General features: G+C 42.7%; 2 protein-coding genes and 1 long non-coding RNA gene across 4 annotated transcripts in view; 1 reads left to right on the plus strand and 2 right to left on the minus strand.

Annotated features, from left to right (window-relative positions):
* RNF32 (ring finger protein 32) overlaps positions 1-6,047 on the minus strand; it is a 134,519-nt gene extending 128,472 nt beyond the window's left edge. For both annotated transcript variants that reach the window (XM_085873991.1, XM_085873994.1), the window contains exon 1: positions 5,767-6,047. In XM_085873991.1, coding sequence (XP_085730117.1) covers positions 5,767-5,862 — 96 coding nt within the window. In that variant the 5' untranslated portion in view covers positions 5,863-6,047. The remainder of the gene's footprint in view (positions 1-5,766) is intronic.
* Positions 6,048-19,972: 13,925 nt separating this feature from the next.
* Positions 19,973-21,503, plus strand: part of LOC147030192 (sonic hedgehog protein-like) — a 58,713-nt gene continuing 57,182 nt past the window's right edge. The window contains exon 1 of the mRNA XM_085873996.1: positions 19,973-20,243. Coding sequence (XP_085730122.1) covers positions 19,973-20,243 — 271 coding nt within the window. The remainder of the gene's footprint in view (positions 20,244-21,503) is intronic.
* The window catches only part of LOC147030193 (uncharacterized), a 143,861-nt gene continuing 142,530 nt past the window's right edge, over positions 20,173-21,503 (minus strand). Inside the window, exon 6 of the long non-coding RNA XR_015056256.1 lies at positions 20,173-20,312. This is a non-coding gene — a long non-coding RNA (uncharacterized LOC147030193). The remainder of the gene's footprint in view (positions 20,313-21,503) is intronic.

Here is a 21,503-nt window from a genome sequence, read left to right on the forward strand (position 1 = left end):
CACGACTGCTTTTAAGTAACAAAGGTCCAACTCACATTTGAAGCATTTTAGTATATTATGAATTGCATTGTAATAGTCTCTAAACCAGATCGTTTCTCCTAGTTTCTATTTTTGGTGATTGAAGTAGTCCCTGGATATCCAGATTATTGAATACTTATAACCCGACAGTTATTTTTACTTGTGAAATAGGGGTTTCGGCAGGGGAGCTTCGCACACTCGCATCCCGCCCAACGTGGCGTGGAGTCGCCTTTATCGGCCTCCGTACGCGTTTCGTGCAGCGTGGGCGTCGTGCTGGCTGCGTTTCCTGTGTTGTGAAAAACACCATTCATGCAGCCTCTTTAGAGATATTCATTTGTATGCCTTTTAATGCAACCGGCAATCTTCCCCAGATCATCGGAAGCTCGAGCCAATAATCCCGAACTGCCAAGTGCACTGTATGACTTGCCGCACATGTTGGGTTGAGGACTCACTTGGGAACGAGGGCTCTGCGCTGTTAATGCTCGTGTATCATCATTTCCTCATAGCGGCGCCGCACGCGCTGGCCTCCGTGAGGGCCCATCTCACAGCGAAGGCGCACGTGGCTCAGATTTACCTCAGTAATAATCAGAAAAGAAGAGTAAGGACGAAATGAAGAAAAAATGATGTAAGCAAACCAAGCTATGAGATCATCGCAATGCACGCCCCCATTGTCCCACTAGACAAAAGGAAAGTGACTATCTACACCTATAATAATGGAATAACTGTCTTGGGACCACTATCTGTTGGATGCATGTGGTTCAAAGAACCGCAACAATATATATATATATATATATATATATATATATATATATATACATATATATATATATATATACATATATATATATATATATTATATACATATATATATATATATATATATATATATATATATATATATATATATATATATATATATATATATATATATATATATATATATACAGAGAAAGACCCCACATCTCTCACCTATGAATGGAGGGAACAGCCAATCATCTCTCACCGATTCAACTAAACCCAGGTGGCTAGGATTATATAAATAAATTGACACCTCCCACACTCTTCGAGCCAAAACTGCTGCATAAAGCAACCAAGAAGGCCTACACAAGGTAAATGCTTTGCTACATCAAACCCTTTCCAGAGTTCCCCCACAGCTATAAAGACGTTCACACATAGTACACACATGAGAATCCCAATGCAACACACCCCTCAGCTGCTGGACCAGTTTCATCGCTAATTGACGAATCATCAGCAACAGCACAGACAGCAATGCATACCAATGAGACTCCCAAGCATCTACCACGTGCAAACATCAAAAGCAGTAATATATAAATAATAAAGAAAGACCCACCCACATCTCTCACCTGTGAATGGAGGGAATAGTCAATCAGCTCTCACCTAATCAACTAATCCCTCATATATATTTTTATATTAAAATATATGTAAATATTTCTTTCTTTTTATGTTGTCATATCTGACTTCTAGTGACATTCATGATCAGATTTCTTCAAATATCACCATGTTACTGTTTCCTGAAGCTCTGGCAGAGACAGTTTGGTTGCAGCATCCATCCAGAGACACACTCATCCATCCAGCTCTTACAAGGTCTTCCTCCAGCTCTTCTTCCTTCAATCATATCCAGCATGGTTGGTTTCTCCAGACATTTGTTTTCTGCACACACGATATGTCTAAACCGAAAAGTATGACAGTTTCTGTTTTCACATCAGTGCTTCTAATGTACATGGAGGTCTAATTTCTTCAATCACTGATTTGTTTGTTCTTCTTACATTTAATGGAATTTTTTATCATTCGTCTCCAACACCACATTTCAAAACTGTCAATCTCCTTCCTTTCTTTCTTTTTCACTGTCGATGACTCACATCCATACATTACAACCTGAAACACCAGAGCATTTCTCAGCCTCCTCTTGGTTTGTTTTGTCACATCTTTCTCTTTCTAGATCTTTGTCAATTCTTACGGTGTTGTTCTGCCCAACACAAACAGTCGATTAATTACTCTACATTTTCCACTCACTTCAATCTTAGAACCCAGGAAGATAAAACTTTCCACTATTTCAACATGATACTCTCACAATCTGAAGACATCGATCTTCTCACTTGACAAGATTTTAGTCTTTTTTTAGATTTAAACAAAAAAAGATTTTTCACTTTCTTTCTTCACTGTTTGCAGTAGTTTTTTCTTCTTCACTGTATGTACGTACATACATATATATATATATATATATATATATATATATATATATATATATATATATATATATATATATATATATATATATATATTTGTGGGCTGGGGGCCAGTGGCGAGAACGACCGCTAGGTGGGGAAAGCTCCGTCGTCTCCCACCAATCTCCCCGGAATTGTAGGCCGTCGCTCGGATAACTCCGTGAGCCGGCAGGTCGATTAACCGACCGTGGTCGCCAATATCTCAACCGCGTAGCGTAGGGTCCATTTGTATATAACCAATTAACCTAATTAATTACGAGATTTTGACTACCGGGGAAACCACACCCTCGGCACGTCTTGCTCAAACTGGATCACTCTACCGACTGTGGTAGAGTTCCAACTACCGACTACCAACTCCGGTTCGGGTGTAGCCGAGCGGAAACTGCCAAAGCCGTTCCAAAGCTGGAATGAACGGATAATCGGGGATGAAACCCCACTTATACTCAGACCCGGACCATGCTAGACCAATGTAAGAAGGGACAGAAATGGACTGGGAACATTTCTAATAAATTTATTAACAGTAAATAAAGACAAAGGCAAGACTTGGCACGAATATGCAAGCAGGGAAATATTTACAATAAGCAAAAACACTTATTCAGTTTTACTTAAAGGCAGGCCCACACGCAGACACACACACAAAAAAGAAAAGAAACCCGAGTCTTTATTTGACCCTCACAGCCGTGAAGATAGACAAGCTGGGGGTCAGAGTTCGGTGGGTACCTGGTTGTCGGAGGGAAAGCGTGTTCTATAGTGCGGCACCTGCCAAAGGTCGTCGGTTTGGTCCCAGTCGCACGTGTGGGACTCGTGGCTCGTGGCAGAGCTCGCGTGGCGAATAGTCGGGGTCCACAGAACTCCTCTCCCCATAACAGCCACTGTGAAGAACGAACCAGACTGCTCACAGCCACCGTGAACAAAAACTGCCTGACCCAGCCACCGTGAAAACTCCTTACTCAGAGAATCTCGGAGATACATTTCCTCCCATCATGGGAGGGACTCTTGGCGAAAAACGCCTCGCTGTCCGCCCCTCATTGGACAGGGTCCTACGGCCCACCTTTCCGGGGCGGGGCCTTGGCCCCCGCCGAGAAACCCCAACTACTCCCTCCACGCGGGGTCAAACCCGATGAGCAACAGCATAACGCTGCAACGGTAAGTTGGTGGTGCAGCCGGTTGGCGGTGGATCGTGACGGGCTGAGGGGTCATGCAGATGGCTTGTTGGTTGTTAGATGTAAAGATTTAATAACCGAACTAAAAGAAGTCGCAACGCACGTTTTTGATTCTCCCATGAGACAAAAGGAAAGGGATCTGACTACACATGTACTTAACGGGATAACTGACTTTTGGGACCTGTATGTTGAATGCAAATGGTTTCCAGATCCATAACAATATATATATAAATATATATATATGTATATATATATATATATATATATATATATATATATATATATATATATATATATATATATATATATATAGCATTGCCATGGAATGACAATACATATTTTATACACATGATTATAGGCACAAACACACACACACACACACACACACACACACACACACACACACACACACACACACACACACACACACACACACACACACACACCTGTTATGAAAGCACAGAGGTATGCGGACTTGCCACTGCACTGTCGATCCAGCTACTAACCAGTGTTTTGCATGCAGAGTAAAGCATAATTGTGCATGCTATGTGTACATTAAGCTGGATGACCTGTCTCCCACCACTGGTTGGTGGTGGACGTTGAAGATCTCTCTGTCTTTTAAAAAGAATGGACGAGTTATCGCTGGCACAAATTAAAACTCTTGGATCTTCACTCAAATCCCTGGCCTGCTCACCTGGTCCATCAATGACTTTGGGCTCACAATATTTTCTTGCCAATCCCACAAGAACATGTGAATAATCGGAGCCATTAAATAATTTGTGTGCGTGTGTGCGTGTGTGTGTGTGTGTGTGTGTGTGTCTCACATTGGACAGTCAATGACTAACAAATGGACAGAAGGTGATAGCTAGGTTTGTAATAGAGGATTTTTGGGAGGGTGCGGAGGGAACTATTTGAGTACATACTACTATACATTGAGGGCTCGGGTTTGATGGAGCTTAGCTATTGTAGATCGTCTCTGGCAGTGTCCAGGTTAAGCTGTGTTCAAAGCCCATGTTCAGTTTGCGGTCCTGCTCTGATAGCGCTTGGAAAGGGCTATTTCTGCTTGCAGCGTTTGAGATAAGAATGCTTTGGAGATTCGGGGCCGTCCTGGACCCTGGTTAGGGATTGACAGTCGAGACGCATAGTGAGTACCCACACAACAGATATCAGCTTATCCACTTATTATAATCACTATTAATTGGTATTATTAAATTTTCAAAAATAGATCAACACAATTAATTGAAGTGAGGTTGAACAGAAAAAGGTGAAGTTGCGGGTTGTTGCCCTCTACCGACAATTCTGTATATAGTCATCATCAGCGCTGAAAGGGTCCACCACAAGGGGGTCCATCACAGAGCAACATTGAGGTTTAACAACGACTTTCATTTAAGATCGAGTTGTGTGGAAGTGCCAGTCAAATAAATGTCCCTGATCTCATCATTTGTACCTGACCTTTCCCAAACTTCCCAGCTCGTCAAGTGAGGAATGCTGTGGGATGGAATTATTACCTGAATGTTTCCCGAAACATTTGAATGACAAGAAAAAGTGCCACCTGTCCTACCTGATAACGAGTCATTTAGCAAGCCTTGCACTCTGGATTTCACGTCATAAGTCGGAATTTTGTTTTGTTTTTCAGAAAATAGGTCTTTACCCTCTGCCCAGGTGCACACAAGGCGACTTGACAGCTTTACGCGTGGGTTATTATTAATTAATTATATTAGGTCGCGCGCTGAGAGCTCACGGGTCGGCTCACTCCGTGTGCACCGGGCCAGCGTGCCGTGAGCGGCGTCCGTTGGAATCGCGAGGTCTTCATCGAGGTCATCGAGGTGTTGAAGAAGAAGAAGAAGAAGAAGAAGAAGAAGAAGAAGAAGAAGAAGAAGAAGAAGAAAAAGAAGATGCGACACGTGCTCGAGCGCGCGCGGGGTTGAGGGACAGCGAGGGGAGGAGGTGGGAAAACGCGACTCCGCCAATCGCACTGCGCTTGGGACTCCGATCCTTGGCACGGCGGAGTAAGATATAAATGTATATAGAAATTTTTTTATCATCCTTGCCCGCGGGCGTGGTGAGGAAACGTCCCTCGGAAGCCTCTTCTTTCCTCTCTCGCACTCAAGCAATGTGGGAACATCGTTTTCTTGCTTCTCTCCAGTTACCTCAATTCTTCTTCTTCTTCTTCTTCCTCTTTCTCACCTTCACTTTTGACCGCGCCGCATGCTCGCTGTGATATACTCATCGATACCTTCACACATACATATATATACATATATGTACATATATACTTATACATATACATGAGTTCAGGACGGTGCGTTGCTGACGTTTCCTGACGGTGCGGTTCTTACCGGCGTCGGGTCTGCGCTCGACCACCCTGGACAGACATGGCGTTTGTAGGAATCTCCTGGCCACGCTGCTTGTGCTTCGCTCTCCTGTGCGCCCATCACGCCGTGGGTTGCGGCCCCGGACGCGGATACGGACGCAGGAGGTTTTCCCGGAAACTCAGTCCGCTCACCTACAAACAGTTCGTCCCGAACGTGGTGGAGAAGACCCTCGGGGCGAGCGGGAGGGTGCAGGGCAAAATAACGCGCAGCTCGACCCGCTTTCGTGAGCTCACAGCCAACTACAACCCAGATATCATATTCAAGGATGAAGAGAAGACCGGAGCCGATCGTTTGATGACCCAGGTATACATGCATGTGTGTATAAGGATGTTGTTGATGAACTTCAGCACACTGAGCATGTTGTTTTTAAAGTGTACACGGTGCAGTTGCTTGCTGATCTGCATGACTTGTTAATTTGGAGGTAGATGGGTGGAGGTGAAGAGGTCAACGTATATATTTATATATATATATATATATATATATATATATATATATATATATATATATATATATATATATATATATATATATATATATATATATATATATATATATATATATATATATATATATATATATTGAACACCCGTTCTTTTTAAACCCGATGTGCTTTGTGTAATACTAGCGAATGGTGAAGGACTTACAACTTGTTGGATCTAGTCTGGTGCCGTGCACACATCGTCCTCCGATTGATGGTAGCGTCGGATCGACGTTGCTTTATGCTTTGGGAGATCCACAATACAGGCGACAATAAGTCAGAGGACGACAGCAAAGTCATCTGGGCCAGGTGATTGCACATCGCAGATATATATATATACACATGTTGTTGCAATCGACCGCTCCTGCGCTACCGCACCAGGGTCTTCGATCCATGGCTCTCCGCAGATGGCGCCTCTCTCTGCACCCTGCGCGTGTAACGCGCACCTGCCACACCAGCACCCAACTGTGTTTCAACATCCAACACACACACACACACACACACACACACACACACACACACACACACACACACACACACACACACACACACACACACACACACACACACACACACACACACACTTTATACATGGAGTTTCAACTTAGACTTTTCAAAAAGTCGTCCGCAGACCCCAATGGACGGTTGGAACGTTTCCACCGTGTGAGACACGACCTCTCGCCACGCGTCACAATGACTGGTGAGCTGTCACTCCTGATAAGTTTGCCGTCGAGAAAAACTAGACAGGTATTGAATTGTGCCAAATGCAATCTGCTTATCTGCGTCCCAGCATTAACCGCCTTAGCAGCGACATACGATGCAGACGGAGACCAACATCGTACCTGGATTTACCTGGACGCGAGTCGAGCATGCAGAGAGCCGCGGACCTCATCGTAGCGCGGAATTAAGTTTGTCTCGTCGTGTGCTAATGCAACACGCGATTGACAGCCCTTGGAATTGGCATGCTGTAAGCTGCCTCCATTCGGATTTATGTCCACGGGACAAAAGGGAGTGTGACAAGGAGGGGAAGAACCGCAATCTGTCACCAAACATGGTTTTCCTCGTCAATGCAACATTGATCGAAAATGTAGGTCGGATGCTGTCACCGACACAAAAAAGGTCCAGCCAGCTTTCACGGATTTGTGACTGTGCTGGACACATCTCAACCACACGAAATGACGTTCCGATTTGACTGATGACGTTATACAATATGTTGATGTTAGGTTTTGGCTCTTTAGTGTTGCACACAAAAAAGACTATTACTTGCTATTGTTAGCTTCTCGAGAAAGGGAAATAACTTTAACTTTAAACAGCAAATAATAAATGAACTGCACAACAATGGCTGCTGTGCCCTTTACATCCAATACAACTTTAGTACTGTACTGTATATGTATTCTATAACAATCTGGCCTACAATGGAGTTTTACATAAAGACCTGTATATTGATTTCGATTCTTTATTGTGAGTGAGAAGGTCAATTGTCTCTAAATAAATAAATAAAACGTGGTCTAGGCATGTTCACAAGGGTTTTACTTGTAATGTATACATCATGGACTCGTTCACGACATGCAAGAATGAGTTCCAAAATTGCTGCAGCAGTGCTCTGGGTAGGTGGATGATTTTCATTTGAAAACGAATCCTTGAAATTTCCAGGCTCGACGAGCAAATGCACACACTTTAAGGTTTATCTCTCTCGCTCTCTATTCCCTCTCCAACCCCCATTCTCGAAACTGTATTTCCATCTCTGTTCTCCTGTACCCGTGTACTCAGGCAGTAGGACGTGTGTGTGTGTGTGTGTGTGTGTGTGTGTGTGTGTGTGTGTGTGTGTGTGTGTGTGTGTGTGTGTGTGTGTGTGTGTTCTTCTGCAGTGGAATACTAATACTCTTAATAAAGATACTTTTCTCTATCTATAGGCATGACAGCTAAGTATGGATAATTGTTGGATGTATTAGTCTGTGTACATCCAGTCCATGGTTACTGGGATGCCCAACTTGTATACAGCAGAATAGTGTGCTGGTGGGCAAGAGCAGCGGGAAGAATCGATCGCAAAATGGCTCTGGGAGGAGCAAGACCTGTAGGAAGTGGGTGGGCCAGAGAAGCTGTTCTTTCCTTGTGGCTCACGGCCAAGGGCTCGGCCTGGCATTTCGCACTATGTGGGCTCAAGAGAGGCCACGTGTTGCAGGCGGACCTGCACAAGAAGTCCGGTCACCATTGGGGGTGCACAATGGGCCTGCCAGGCTGGACTGCTTCGCCTTTCCATTTTGCTTTCGCTGCTCCCGCTCAAAGAGGTCTTTGTGACGGATGCACTGGCGAAGCGCCGATGAAGAGGTCTTTTGAGTCAGTTCGTTGCGCGCCCTTCCCTGCACAGAACCACGCGACTCAAGCTTGCCAGGAACGCATCACCCACTCTTTTGACTTGCGCTTTCCGAGATCACTTGACCCAGCGTTCCTGAGCCTTCAATGGACACCGTTTTTTCCCGGCGTGGTTCATCGTCCGTGCGCGACTCACGGGGGCGATGCTGCGGCAAGGTCGCCCACGCGGTGCGCTCGCTCAATTCGCGCCCGCACAACGGGCGATGAAATGCGTAAAAACGAGCGTTACTGAACGGGGGGGTTCCACATCCATCATGAGCCCAATCTGTGTGTGAATCACTCGGTTGAGCAATAGAAATTATGTTCTGTTATGGGGCAAAAATAATGCGCCGAGATATTAGAACTCGTCGTACATTCTGGAATATGTTCATGGTGCGGCTTAACTGACGAGTTTAAACACTACCTCGGTGGTATAAAACTGCTACTACCTCTTCAAAGTCTCCAATTATTCGTACTGAGTTGTGGGGTCTGCCCTGGGAACGTTTTCAGCCGAATTATTTCACGAATCAGCTGGAGATGCTCGATATCGATTGAGGGTGGTTTGGGCAGGAATCTGCAATTTCTTCAGAAAGTTGGTGAAAATTTGCTCACTCTTTGCAAATGACACGATGGGATCTTTAACAAACACCGGCTTTTGGGATCAGACGAGACACCCGGCTTAATATGGACGGTGCACTGTGTGATTCAACGCTTGCAGATATTGGTATTGCCTGCGCCTGCGGAGCACAATCCGACAGTTACTTTATAATCGGGTTGGGAATTGAACCCAGAGGAGACATCTCAAAATTAAGTTCGCTATGCATATGCATCATCCTTTTCAGTGGCATTTCACAGTGAGTCTGATGCCATCGAGCAAACCAAAAGTACACCTGTCCAAGGATGTGTGCCTGCCAAATTCGCAACACCTCTACTCCTCGCGAGAGTCAAACTGATCCCTCCCAACAATTAATCTCGTATATTAATCCGTTTGGAAACTTAGACTTCCTTGGTGCGTCCCTGCTGCCTCTGCACAATATAATGCACTATGATAGGACAACCTACAAAAAGAAAGTCTGATCTTTTGATTTGTCTTCTGGAATCTGTAGCTCTTGCCGTGGTGTCTGAAGTTACAACAGTACATGCTCACGGAGCCATGACCTTACGCCATTGAGCTGTTAACGATTAACTACTGCTGCTTGGTAATCTTTGCCTTCGGCAAACGCCTTGTGAAACTCACTTAACATTAAACCACAGCAAAGAAACAACTTTATTTCATCTCTACTTCCCACCTCTCATCTTTATTTATATGTGTATCTTTGGAGTAGGACTGAACTCGTCGTTTTCTGAATTGTTTTTCACGGGTAAATTTCCTCCATGGGGGCATTCGATTTTTGTCCAATCTTTGTTGATGTAAAGTTTGACCAGTTATTTAACAAGGAATAAAAAATAAAAAATATCCTTCTTGTCACCAGTGAGTCAGAGCGGAGTCATTCGACCATTCATAAAATTGCTTTCACTGTGGACTTTACATATATCCGAGTGCTGGACATTCATTTATCCGTATAATTATCTGTCCATTCATGGAGCTTATTCCAGTATATTAATATAAACAGATTCAGTGAAAAATTCTGCAATGCTCATATCTATATAGCGATTCTAAACCAGACTCGGTGGCATAATAGTAGTCGGAGTTTCTGTTCTAAGTCTGGGAGGTTGGTGGTTTCGACTTATGAGCATGGACATGAGCGAGTAATTGAGAAGAAGACAAGTCTGTAAATTGTGTGTTTACTTTGTTTAGAGTTTTACATTTCATAGGATGCTTTCAGATGAGAGACCTGTGATACTCGCATCTGCAATCAAATTAAGTCTGTGATCCCTTACATTTTTCATGTTCTCCTAATTCAGCCTGCGTGCACTTTACCAGTGACGTCATGCCAATGTGAACGCATTGAGGCAACTCAGCACAGCCATATGTGGGATATACATTGTCTATTCCACATACAACACCCGTATATGTGTATATATATATATATATATATATATATATATATATATATATATATATATATATATATATATATATATATATATACATATACACATACAGAGAAGCGACTGCTATCCATCACACTCCTCCACACACATTAGGATTGAGAGACCAGGCGTGATGCAGTCATCAACATCTTTGCACATTTATTTCCCAGGAGAATGGATCTCAAAGACTCCCTGAAGAAAACGAGATTCATTTTAGGCATCCCCATAAACATATTTTTCTGTAAAGCTGATGACACACGGTATCTTGAAAGTGGTTATACGATTTTATTTATAACCGATGAATCCTATTAAAAAATATTTGAAAGAATGACCCCCCCCCCTCACTACTCCTCCACCCATTCCCAATTGCAGTACGTATTGGCCTGAAAGATGTTTTATTGGGAAAAAGCAGTTAATAAATAATTTTTACATCATTTTTGGATGACTTCTTGCTACCAAAGCACATAGACATGTGAAACATTAGTGATTAATTATAATTGTCAGCTTGACTGTGATAGATCAAGCTACTGTTGGTATGTGACCCTCTTGGCCATTCCACCAACAGTGTCATTAAGTTTGGGATATTTGGTCCTCGTCCACACTTACGATCAAGTTGATTAGCTTTTCCCAACTTTTTCACTTCTGCAACATTTTCTTGAAATTGGCTCAAACATTTTAGCACCAAACTTGATGAACAACTGGGTCAGAAGGATTGTGAGAGTGAAGGAGGTGGAATAAGGAGGATGGATAAACTGAGGGAGAAGATTGGTATGCAGATGAGCTTGACGGGGAGATTGGTAAGAAGCCGGCTGAAGTGGGTTGGATACTTGGTGCGGATAGAGGAAGAGAGAATGATGAAGAGGAGATAGGTTGAGGGAGCAAGGTTGGAGGAAAAAAATGTAGATCGTGGTTGAGATGGGAAGATTGTGGGAGGAGGGATATCAATAAGGTGGGGGTGGTTTGAGAGTGAAGAGAGTTGGCTGAGGAGAGTTGTAAGTGGAGGAGTATCGTGGTCAAGGGAGGGCAGAAGCTTGGGCCTCACCCCTTATAAAGGAAAGAGATAGAGATAGAGAGGGATCAAAGCATTGTCTGAAATGACGTCTGTGATAGAATGAAGAACTATTGTTCATGAAGTTTAGTGATGATCTGGGTCGACAGATAGGTGGAACAATGGATGGAATCAACCAAACATTGATCCAAGTATGCCGTCTGCTGTGGGAAGCAAGTAGAAGCTGACGTTTCTGGCATTAACCCTTCGTTGGAGCAAAAAAATGGCGCACCAAAGGGTTAACAGGTGGAATGGTTAACCCTGTGAAAGCTCCAACTATCACTAACCTTTTCTTCTGTGTTAATTTCTTCAAGGACTTTAAATGCATTATTAAATTCCTAGAAAAACCCCTTCCTCATGCTCACACCCCAAATCCCACCCAAAATGTCCTCGATCATACAGGGTGTGGCATTAATATCTGGCACATCTATTTCTGGAATAAAACTAGACCGAACAAAGCAAGTCATGTTTTTAGCGTACTTAAGTGAAATACAGTTATGGGAGATTGACATCATAGCAGTGTACACAATTCCCAGCTCTACTACTTAAAAAAAAATCACACCTTTTAAATACTGTCCATTATAATTGATGCTCTCCCTGCATCGAATCAGTACATTGCTCATTGTTGCTTTCAATGTGTCATCATCAATAGCAGTGATAGCTTAAGTAATTGTCTCTTGTGTCCTCACTGTAAGATTTGTAGCCTGGTGTTGGGTTAATGGTTCAGGTGGCTGGCTTAAGATTTTAGGGTCTTGAGTTTGAGCCTCTGTCATGCTGTTGACATAATACCAGGTGGGTTGACTCAGCCTGTCATCCTTCCGAGGTCAGCAAAGTGAGTACCAGCTTATTGGTAACAGGGGCATTGCATCAGCCTTGCTTCCAGAAAATGACATAGCCAGCAGCCATAGGCTGCATATGAAACAACAACAACAACTGTATGACGTCTCATGTGCTTAGTGGATGAACACTACCATCTTCATAAAAATTTCTCATAAAGCAGAGAATGTTGTTCTGACAGGTATATAAATTTTTAATTTATATTATATATATATATATATATATATATATATATATATATATATATATATATATATATATATATATATATATATATATATACGGGGGCTGCAAAAGTAGGTATACAGTAAGGCCTGTACTTTTATTCATTACTGTATACCTACTTTTGCAGCTCCTTGTGTGTGTGTGTGTGTATATATATATATATATATATATATATATATATATATATATATATATATATATATATATATATATATATATATATATATATATATATATATACATACTGAAACGCAAAAGAAACTTATGACCTTTTAACCCTTCAAATATCAACAATAACACTGCGAGTAGTAAATGTGTGAACTTATTTGTGGACAATAGTGTCCTCACTGTCAGACAAAACGGTCACGGATGATCACTTGAACCTTCAATGGTCACTTCATAGCACAGCTGTTGAACAGCCGTTTTAACTGTCAGTGATTAGCCAAGGGGTACGGGATGATTTTAATGAGCTGCACGTGATGTCTTGATATTGGCTTTAAAAAAGCCAGTGCAAAATAGGCATTTCAATCAACATGCCACGATTGTTAAGGGATCAACGGCAGTGTGCCTTGGGCATACTGCAAGGTGGATTGAGCTACCGTGAGGTGGCACGTCGCCTTGGCTGTTCACACCAGACGATATCGGCCCTGGTGGAAAGAGACACCCTCCACAACTCTGCTGATGACAGACCTCGATCAGTGAGGCCAAGAGTCACCACTGCAAGGCAGGACAGGCAGATGGTCATAAGTCAGATGGCTTCAGACATTGAGGACTGAGTGGGACAGAATCCAGCAGCAATCCATCCAAAGACTGGTAGGCAGCATGCGCAGACGATGCACTGCCTGTATCCAAAACAATGGTGGCCACACACGCTATTGAAAGGGGACTGACATTGCACCCTGTGCTGTTCTGTACTGTAGAACAAACTTATGAGATGGTGCATCTTGGTCAAAAACTTGACATGTCATCAATAAAATGCCAATGTTTCAATTAGCAATTGTTGGTTTGTTTTATTTTGAACTGTTACAATTTTATTACATTTCAAACAAGTGGTAAGTTTCTTTTGCGTTTCAGTGTATATTTATATACACACACACACACACACACACACACACACACACACACACACACACACACACACACACACACACACACACACACACACACACACACACACACACACACACACAATAAATGCCACACCCTTTACATGGGTGCAAATTAACATTTTTATCCACCGGCCAGCAGAGCCGGTGACAAGAAAAAGTTACCGGCCCAGGAGAATTTCTACCGGCCCGATAAAATAAAGACAAAAGTCACAAATTTGATATCAAACACTTTTAATATACTCGCATGAGTGAGTTTGGTTGGATGAGCGAGTTTGATGAGTGAAGTTGGTTGAATGAGTGAATTTGATGAGTGAGGTTGGTTGAATGAGTGAATTTGATGAGTGAGGTTGGTTGGATGAGTGAGTTTAATGGAGGAGGTTTGCAGAATGAGTGAGTTTGATGGAGGAGGTTGGGTGGATGAGTGAGTTGGATGGATGGATGAGTGAGTTTGATGAGTGGGGTGGGGGGATGAAGCAGGGAGGAGGAGGTTGTGGGTGATGGGGGGGGGATGAAGCAGGGAGGAGGAGGTTGTGGGTGATGTGGGGGGGACCTCTTTTGTGTGGGTGATGGGGGAGGGCAGGGGGTTGTGAGTAGTGCTGGGGGGAATTTTTGTGGGTGATGGTGTGGTTGTGGGGGTGGTTGTGGCTGATGGACGATGGGGGGGGGGTTGTGGGTGATGGACGATGGGGTGGAGGGGGGGGGGTGGGTGATGGACAATGGTGGGGGTACTACTCGTCCACGCATCACATATAAACTCACTCATCCACCGAACCTCACCCATCAAACTCACTCATTCACCTAACCTCACTCATCAACCCAAAAGCCTCATCAAACTCACTCATTCACCCAAATTCACTCATTTAACCAACCTGGCAGTGTTGGGCACAGATAACCAAAAAGTTAACTTCGATAACGATAATTATAATACAAAGTTATCGGAAGTTAATGATAATCGGATAACAATAACTACTTTTTAACAAAAGTTCAAAAAATCAAGGGAAGAGCTTCAAAACCCATGGAAAAGGCTTATTTATGCGAAACCCAAGAATAAAATAAGCATTATGTATCTTTTTAGAGTCTGAGACGTCACACACACACACACACACACACACACACACACACACACACACACACACACACACACACACACACACACACACACACTGGGAGGTTAACGGGACGGGTCAAGGACACAATGTGAATCCAACAAACAAATGAATGTCCATTTCTTACCGAAAGAGCAACGGGAATAGGTCCGCGAACGCTGCGCACACAAACAGGAAGGCACCGTTAATTCAAACATGAGAGGCCCGACCTTACAAACACACCGAGAACAGTCACAAACATGGCGCGACGGTATCACTACGCCTCAACACTCATGTCCGATTGTCCGTCGCTCTGCCGAAGGTCAGACCGTCCTTGTGTTTGAATGAACCGATCTGTATGTTTCCCAACCTTCACTGAACCCAGTACCTGCAGAGCCGAGCAGCCGCATGGCTGAGGAAGTCGCCAGAGCAAGGCTTCTTCTTCTTCTTCTTCTCCTCCTTCTTCTTCCTCCTCCTCCTCCTCTTCTTGCATTTTTCTTCACGAGGCGGCCTGATTCAGCATTATCTTGTAATACAAGTAATCTATAATCATGTACGTTTTTCTCCTCATAGATAATTAGTTCGGCGAAATGCGACCCAGAAACGATAAAAATGTTATCGGACAAAAAATTATCGGACATTATTGGAAGTTAACTGGTCCGACAACGATAAATGGGAGTTAAATTCCGATAAAAAAAGTTAACTTCGATAATTATCTGTTGTCGGATTATCGCTTTTGTGCCCAACACTGCAACCTGGGCATGAGAAAATGAGTCAAAACCGTCAAATCTCGCGTGATTTGGAACGAGATGAAAACAGACAAAATGGCCGCCACAGAATCACCGGTGATTTCTGCGGACAAAAACAGTATGAGCACTTCCAGTTGACAAAACTAGTATAGAAGCCAGTACAAATTGTACAAAATAACAGGAATCACCGGTGACTCGCCAGCCGGGCAGGTAAGGCAGTATTGTGTACCCGCCCAGCACAAAAGTTAGGCGCCATTGGCAACCGGGCGGCCATTAATTTGCACCCCTGCTTTATAACTATTTTTCCAAAATTATTGTTTCTCTTACAATCAACGTTACACTTACTCTTACGTTAAAAGCTCAAAATATTGAAAATGGTGAAGATTCGCCTCGCCCTCATAGTCTCAAAGCGTCACTGAGGAAAGTTCGTCAAACAAAATTACCTATCAATTTCCATGATCAGCTGTTGGAAAGAATTCACTCTTGAACGTCAAGGCCTCAGCATCAGCCATGACATCTCTTGGGTTAGCCCCCAAAGGCAGCTTCAGGCTCAGCATCCTCCATTGTTCCATGTTATTCCTTGAAAAATCAGAACTGCTCACAGCCGACAAGGCTTTTGTCCACAGATCAAGGGAGGACTGGTCTATTCACTGGGATGACATACCCTGATTCACAATTGTTTCTTCTGGATTGTATAGAATCTAAAGCTTTCAAAATAATTCGCAATGCTTTGATGCAAAAGGAAAGGGCCTATTGCTATTGCAATGCAGACAGGTCTGGCTTCTCCGTTTTTGTTTATTTTGAACTGCCTCTCCTTGTTTCATCTCCTCTCTCATGCAGACAAGTCTGTGGCTTCTCTGTTTTTGGGGTTTTTTTTTTTAACCGCCTCTCCCTGTTTCGGCTCTCCTGCCCCATTCTCAGTCCATGGACCTTTCCTGCCCCCTCCCCCTCCCCCTGCCTCACCTTCAGCCTCGGTGTTACCCAGGTAAAAATTAAATTGCAATACCCTCAGCCACCAGCAGTAGGTGGCCCCACATGGTACACATTTACATCGAGAATTTACGCCCCCCTTCTCCACCTCCCAACCACCGTGTGAGGCCAGGACCACAAAGCCGATGTTGTCCTCGACATAAAGTTGTATTTATACCCCGAGTTTGGAGTTTGTAACTTAAAAGATGTGGCCATGCATACAACAGAGAGAGACAGAGACACACACACACACACACACACACACACACACACACACACACACACACACACACACAATGGTACATGTATGTATGTATGTATGTATATATATATATATATATATATATATATATATATATATATATATATATATATATATATATACACACACACACATATATTCAACCACTCAAAAGTTGAAGAACACCCCCATTTCTCCAGTTGTTACTGAAATTTAAGCAGTTTAATGTTTCAATGTTCTCTGAAATTAAAGCATAGAACAAATAAACAATTGAAGATAAAAAAGAAATCATGGAATCGTTTTGTTGAACAAAATTTAATCTAAAATTTTGACTCATCAAAGTAGCCACCTTTTGCAGATATACCAGCCGAACATACTCGTGGCATTCTTTCTACAATGGAAATCAAATATTGTTCGGAAAGTTCTTCCCAACACTTGCAGAAGTTCCCACAAATGTGTTGCACTTGAAGGTTGCTTTGCTTTCACCCTTCTGTCCAGTTCATCCCAAACCAGCTCAATGGGGTTTAAGTCTGGAGAATATGCTGGCCATTCCATGATATGAAGCCTACCGTCTTGTTCTTTTCTCCTAAGGGAGTTCCAGCATAGCCTGGAGGTATGTTTTGGGTTGTTATCTTGCTGTAGGACGAACCCCTGACCAACTCGGCGAAGACCAGAGGGTATTTCATGGTGCTGCAAAATGCTGTGGTAGCCCATTTGGTTCAGGGTGCCAGTCACTCTGTAAGTCACCGACTCTGGATCCAGCAAAAGAGCCCCATATCATCATGCTTCCTCCCCCATGTTTGACAGTTGGTGTCACACACTGAGGAACCATCCTTTTGCCTACTCGACGGCATATAAAAACCCTGTGTAATGAACCGAAGATTTCAAATTTTGATTAATCGGTCCATAAGACCTTCCAGTTTTCAGTAGTCCACTGGCGGTGCTTCATGGCCCAGGCAAGCCTCTTTTTCTTATTTTGCCATCTTAGCAGTGGCTTTCTTTCTGCCACTCGACCTGTCAAACCTGCAGCTCGAAGTCTTCCCTTCACAGTTGAAACTGAGACTTCCTTACTTCGACCAGTGTTAAGCTGTGCTTGAAGCTGCTGTCCTGTGAGCCGCCAATCACGCAAGCTGTTGACTCTCAGAAACTTGTCTTCTGATTGTGTTGTGGCTTTGGGTCTGCCAGACATCTTTCTGTCAGAGTTTCCTCCAGTTTCCAAGTGCCTTTTGATGGTGTAGGAAACTGTACTCACTGACACCTTGGCTTCTTTGCAATTTCTCCAAAGGAAAGACCTACACTTTTAAGGGTTATAATGGTCTGTCTGTCGTCCTTTGTTAATTGTCTTTTTCTCGCCATTATAATAGCAATATACTACTTCATGCAGTGCAACAGTCTGTTCCAACACTGCTTTTATACAGACAGAGGGTCTGTAACTAATCAACAAAAGTTGGGACACCTGTAGGAATTGTTTGCATCAACTTTCAAGGCTTGATTTACTTCGATTGCTGCAGAACAGCTGCAGTTGCTAACCCATTACTTGTTCCCTGAAAAGGGACTTTTTTAACAACTCTGAAATTTACATTATTTTTCAGTTTTTGGTAACATAAACTTCTGAGAACATAAATATATATATATATATATATATACATATATATATATATATATATATATATATATATATATATACATGTATACATGTATAACATAAACTTCCATATTTTCATTGTATTTGAAGGTCATGATTCGGTAAAGTTCTTCCTCTTCTTCTCCAAATTTTTTCTTTCATAAAAGTTTAAAACAAGGAGCTGTGTTAATCTTGCCTGGACATTCCAATGGTATGTTACTCAACAAGTTAGATTATTAAGATCAGTAATTTTTCAGAGAACAAATCAATAATACAAAGCATTTGAACAGATACTTTCTGGAACTATTGGAGCTAATGATTTATCGCCTTAATGGCAGTCTGGGACAAAAGTAAGTTGAGATTTATTTACTTACGGCTATGTTTGCCAGAACTTTGTGTTATTAAGTGTTAACCCTAGAGTCGTGAGATAAGTAACAATGTCTTCAGATTCCAGGTTTTTACTGTTGACCCAATGTACTAGAGGTGAGAGATTTAACTTTTAAATGAAGTCATGTCGACTCTTGATTTAAAAATAAAAAACAAGGTTTTTTTTATTTGCGTGTGTCGGCCTCAAATACCTGCAGTCGCTTATCAATTTCATTTTAGCTTCTACAACATCCCTGAAAGCTTAAACTTATCAAAACACTGAATGGTACTGTTTTACTGATCAGCATTAAGTGGAAATATCTGTTGTTACATATGATTGCATCAACTTCAATAACCTACAAGGGAAGCCTTTTTATCTGGGCACTGGAGGATCTCTTGTAAGGGATTTTATCTTTAATAGTGTTGGTAAAATCATTTGCTATAACTTTATTGCATTATTTTCCAGGAACCCTAAACTTTTTCAGTGGACGTTTTTATTGGTTTGATGTTAATCATTTACTCTGACATCACATTTATTGAATATTTAAAGATGTGAAATGGAATAAATCATCACGATGTTGTGGTATTCCAGTGTACAAGAAAAGAATAGTTAGCCAGTTTATTTTTTCACTCCTTTTTTGAAGGATATTTTAAAGCTCATTGGGCTTCTTGTCTCTAAATGTTAGATAATGAACTTTTTCATGAATGAAAATTTTATCTGCCTCACTGGAAAAATGCCTCTGCCATGGTACTTGGACCAACGATTAAGTTCAATCTCATGGGATAACATTAATAAAGTCTAAAGAATGCAAATGAGTTGGTTCATCAATCTTCAGATAGGTAGCTGTAGAGATGCAGATGAAAAATGGAATGCCTCACAGTAATGACTGGAGGAAATATGTGGAACAGCATCACAGGAAAGTGTACAAAAACCATGGCAGAGACATTACAGGAGTACTTTGAAAGTATATGTTTTAGTACACTATTATACTATATGGCAAGATGTGAGCATGACATATACATATGTAAACTTCAGCGTGTGTGCATGTGTGCATGTGCCAGCGGTGTAAGGACCGCTTGAACGCACTGGCGATATCGGTGATGAATCAATGGCCTGGAGTAAAGCTTCGAGTGACAGAGGGATGGGATGAAGATGGACACCACTCTGACGGGTCACTCCATTATGAGGGGCGTGCCGTGGATGTGACCACATCTGACCGAGACCGTGGCAAGTATGGCATGTTGGCACGCCTCGCTGTGGAAGCCGGGTTTGACTGGGTCTTCTACGAGTCCAAGGCTCATGTGCATTGCTCTGTTAAAGCAGGTAAGGAACGTGGGGATTGATCCCCCTTTTCCATTCTCACTGCATGCATACCAGGGCTCTGGGTCAACACTGAAAGAAAGAGCACTGCAAGTTATTTAAAACCAGAAAATTATTAACCCGATGCAAAGTCGAAGCTTTCTTTTCTCTCTCGGCTCACTAAAATTGCTTTTAAGTATTTCCAGTTTTGAACATGCCAGATAACACAACTTACAGACTTCTACAAAGGAGGATTTATGTACTCATTTGTAGCATTGTATTTTGCAAAAATGTGCATCTCCTACAGCCTGCTTGCCATCAAAATGCATAAAAACAATGTATAAATCGAGGTGTAAAACCTGAAAACCCCACAAATATTTGCTGGATCAGATTTAATCTGCAAACAGGTCAGAGTGTGCTTAATATCACGAACTTCTTTAATGTTTTGAGGCTGGTAAACCAAAACTCACAAGAGCCAGTGGACAGTGGATTGAAACAAGTCTTCAATCACTCAACAAATATAAACAATGTATACATATATACATCATATCCAATGAATCCATTTTTCAGTTTTGGCCGAGTAACTCAATATTTTTGCCAGCAACCTGACATGCACCACACCTCATCAACAGCAATTTGATTGTTTACCTCCTCCCGGATGTACCTGGGGAAGGGGTGAGCCTGTTCCGTCGACCAATTGCAAAGCTGTATTACAGGACCTCATGACCTTTGACCCACGTCAAGCTTGTGCTGTATCTCTCCAAGCTGTGTGTTGCCTCTGTACTCCTCCCTGGTTGTAACCCACATTTCCTCTGTCGTCCTCGCACCATGGGCACCTCTCTGGTGTATTTGTATGTGAGGGGTCCGTATGCCTGTGATAGCACCACAGTCTCTTCTGTCAATGGTGACCTCATTTGCCCAGTGTGTCATGCTTGTAGGACTCGCCTCCCAACATGGTTCGGAGATGCCACCAGCATGTTCACCTTGTTACATAGGGGAACATGGCCTGCCCTAAACCAGTGTTTGTCGATGGCGGGGAAGGACAGAGGAAAAGTGGGTTAAAACCAGCGAGGACACAGAGGCAACTGTGGCTTGGAGAGATACAACACAAGCTTGTCACGGGTCAATGGTCACGAGGTCCTGTAACACAGCTTTGTGATTGGTAAACAAAACAGGCAGCCCACCCCCTCCACCAGGTATATCCGGGAGGAGGTAAACAAGAAAATTGCTCTTGATAAAGGTTAGTGGAGGCCCGGTGCATGTTGGGTTGCTGGCCGAAATGCC

This window comes from Eptatretus burgeri, chromosome 3, assembly GCF_056783735.1.
Source record: "Eptatretus burgeri isolate ZD-2024b chromosome 3, Ebu_testis_v1, whole genome shotgun sequence".
Taxonomy (NCBI): Eukaryota; Metazoa; Chordata; class Myxini; order Myxiniformes; family Myxinidae; genus Eptatretus; species Eptatretus burgeri.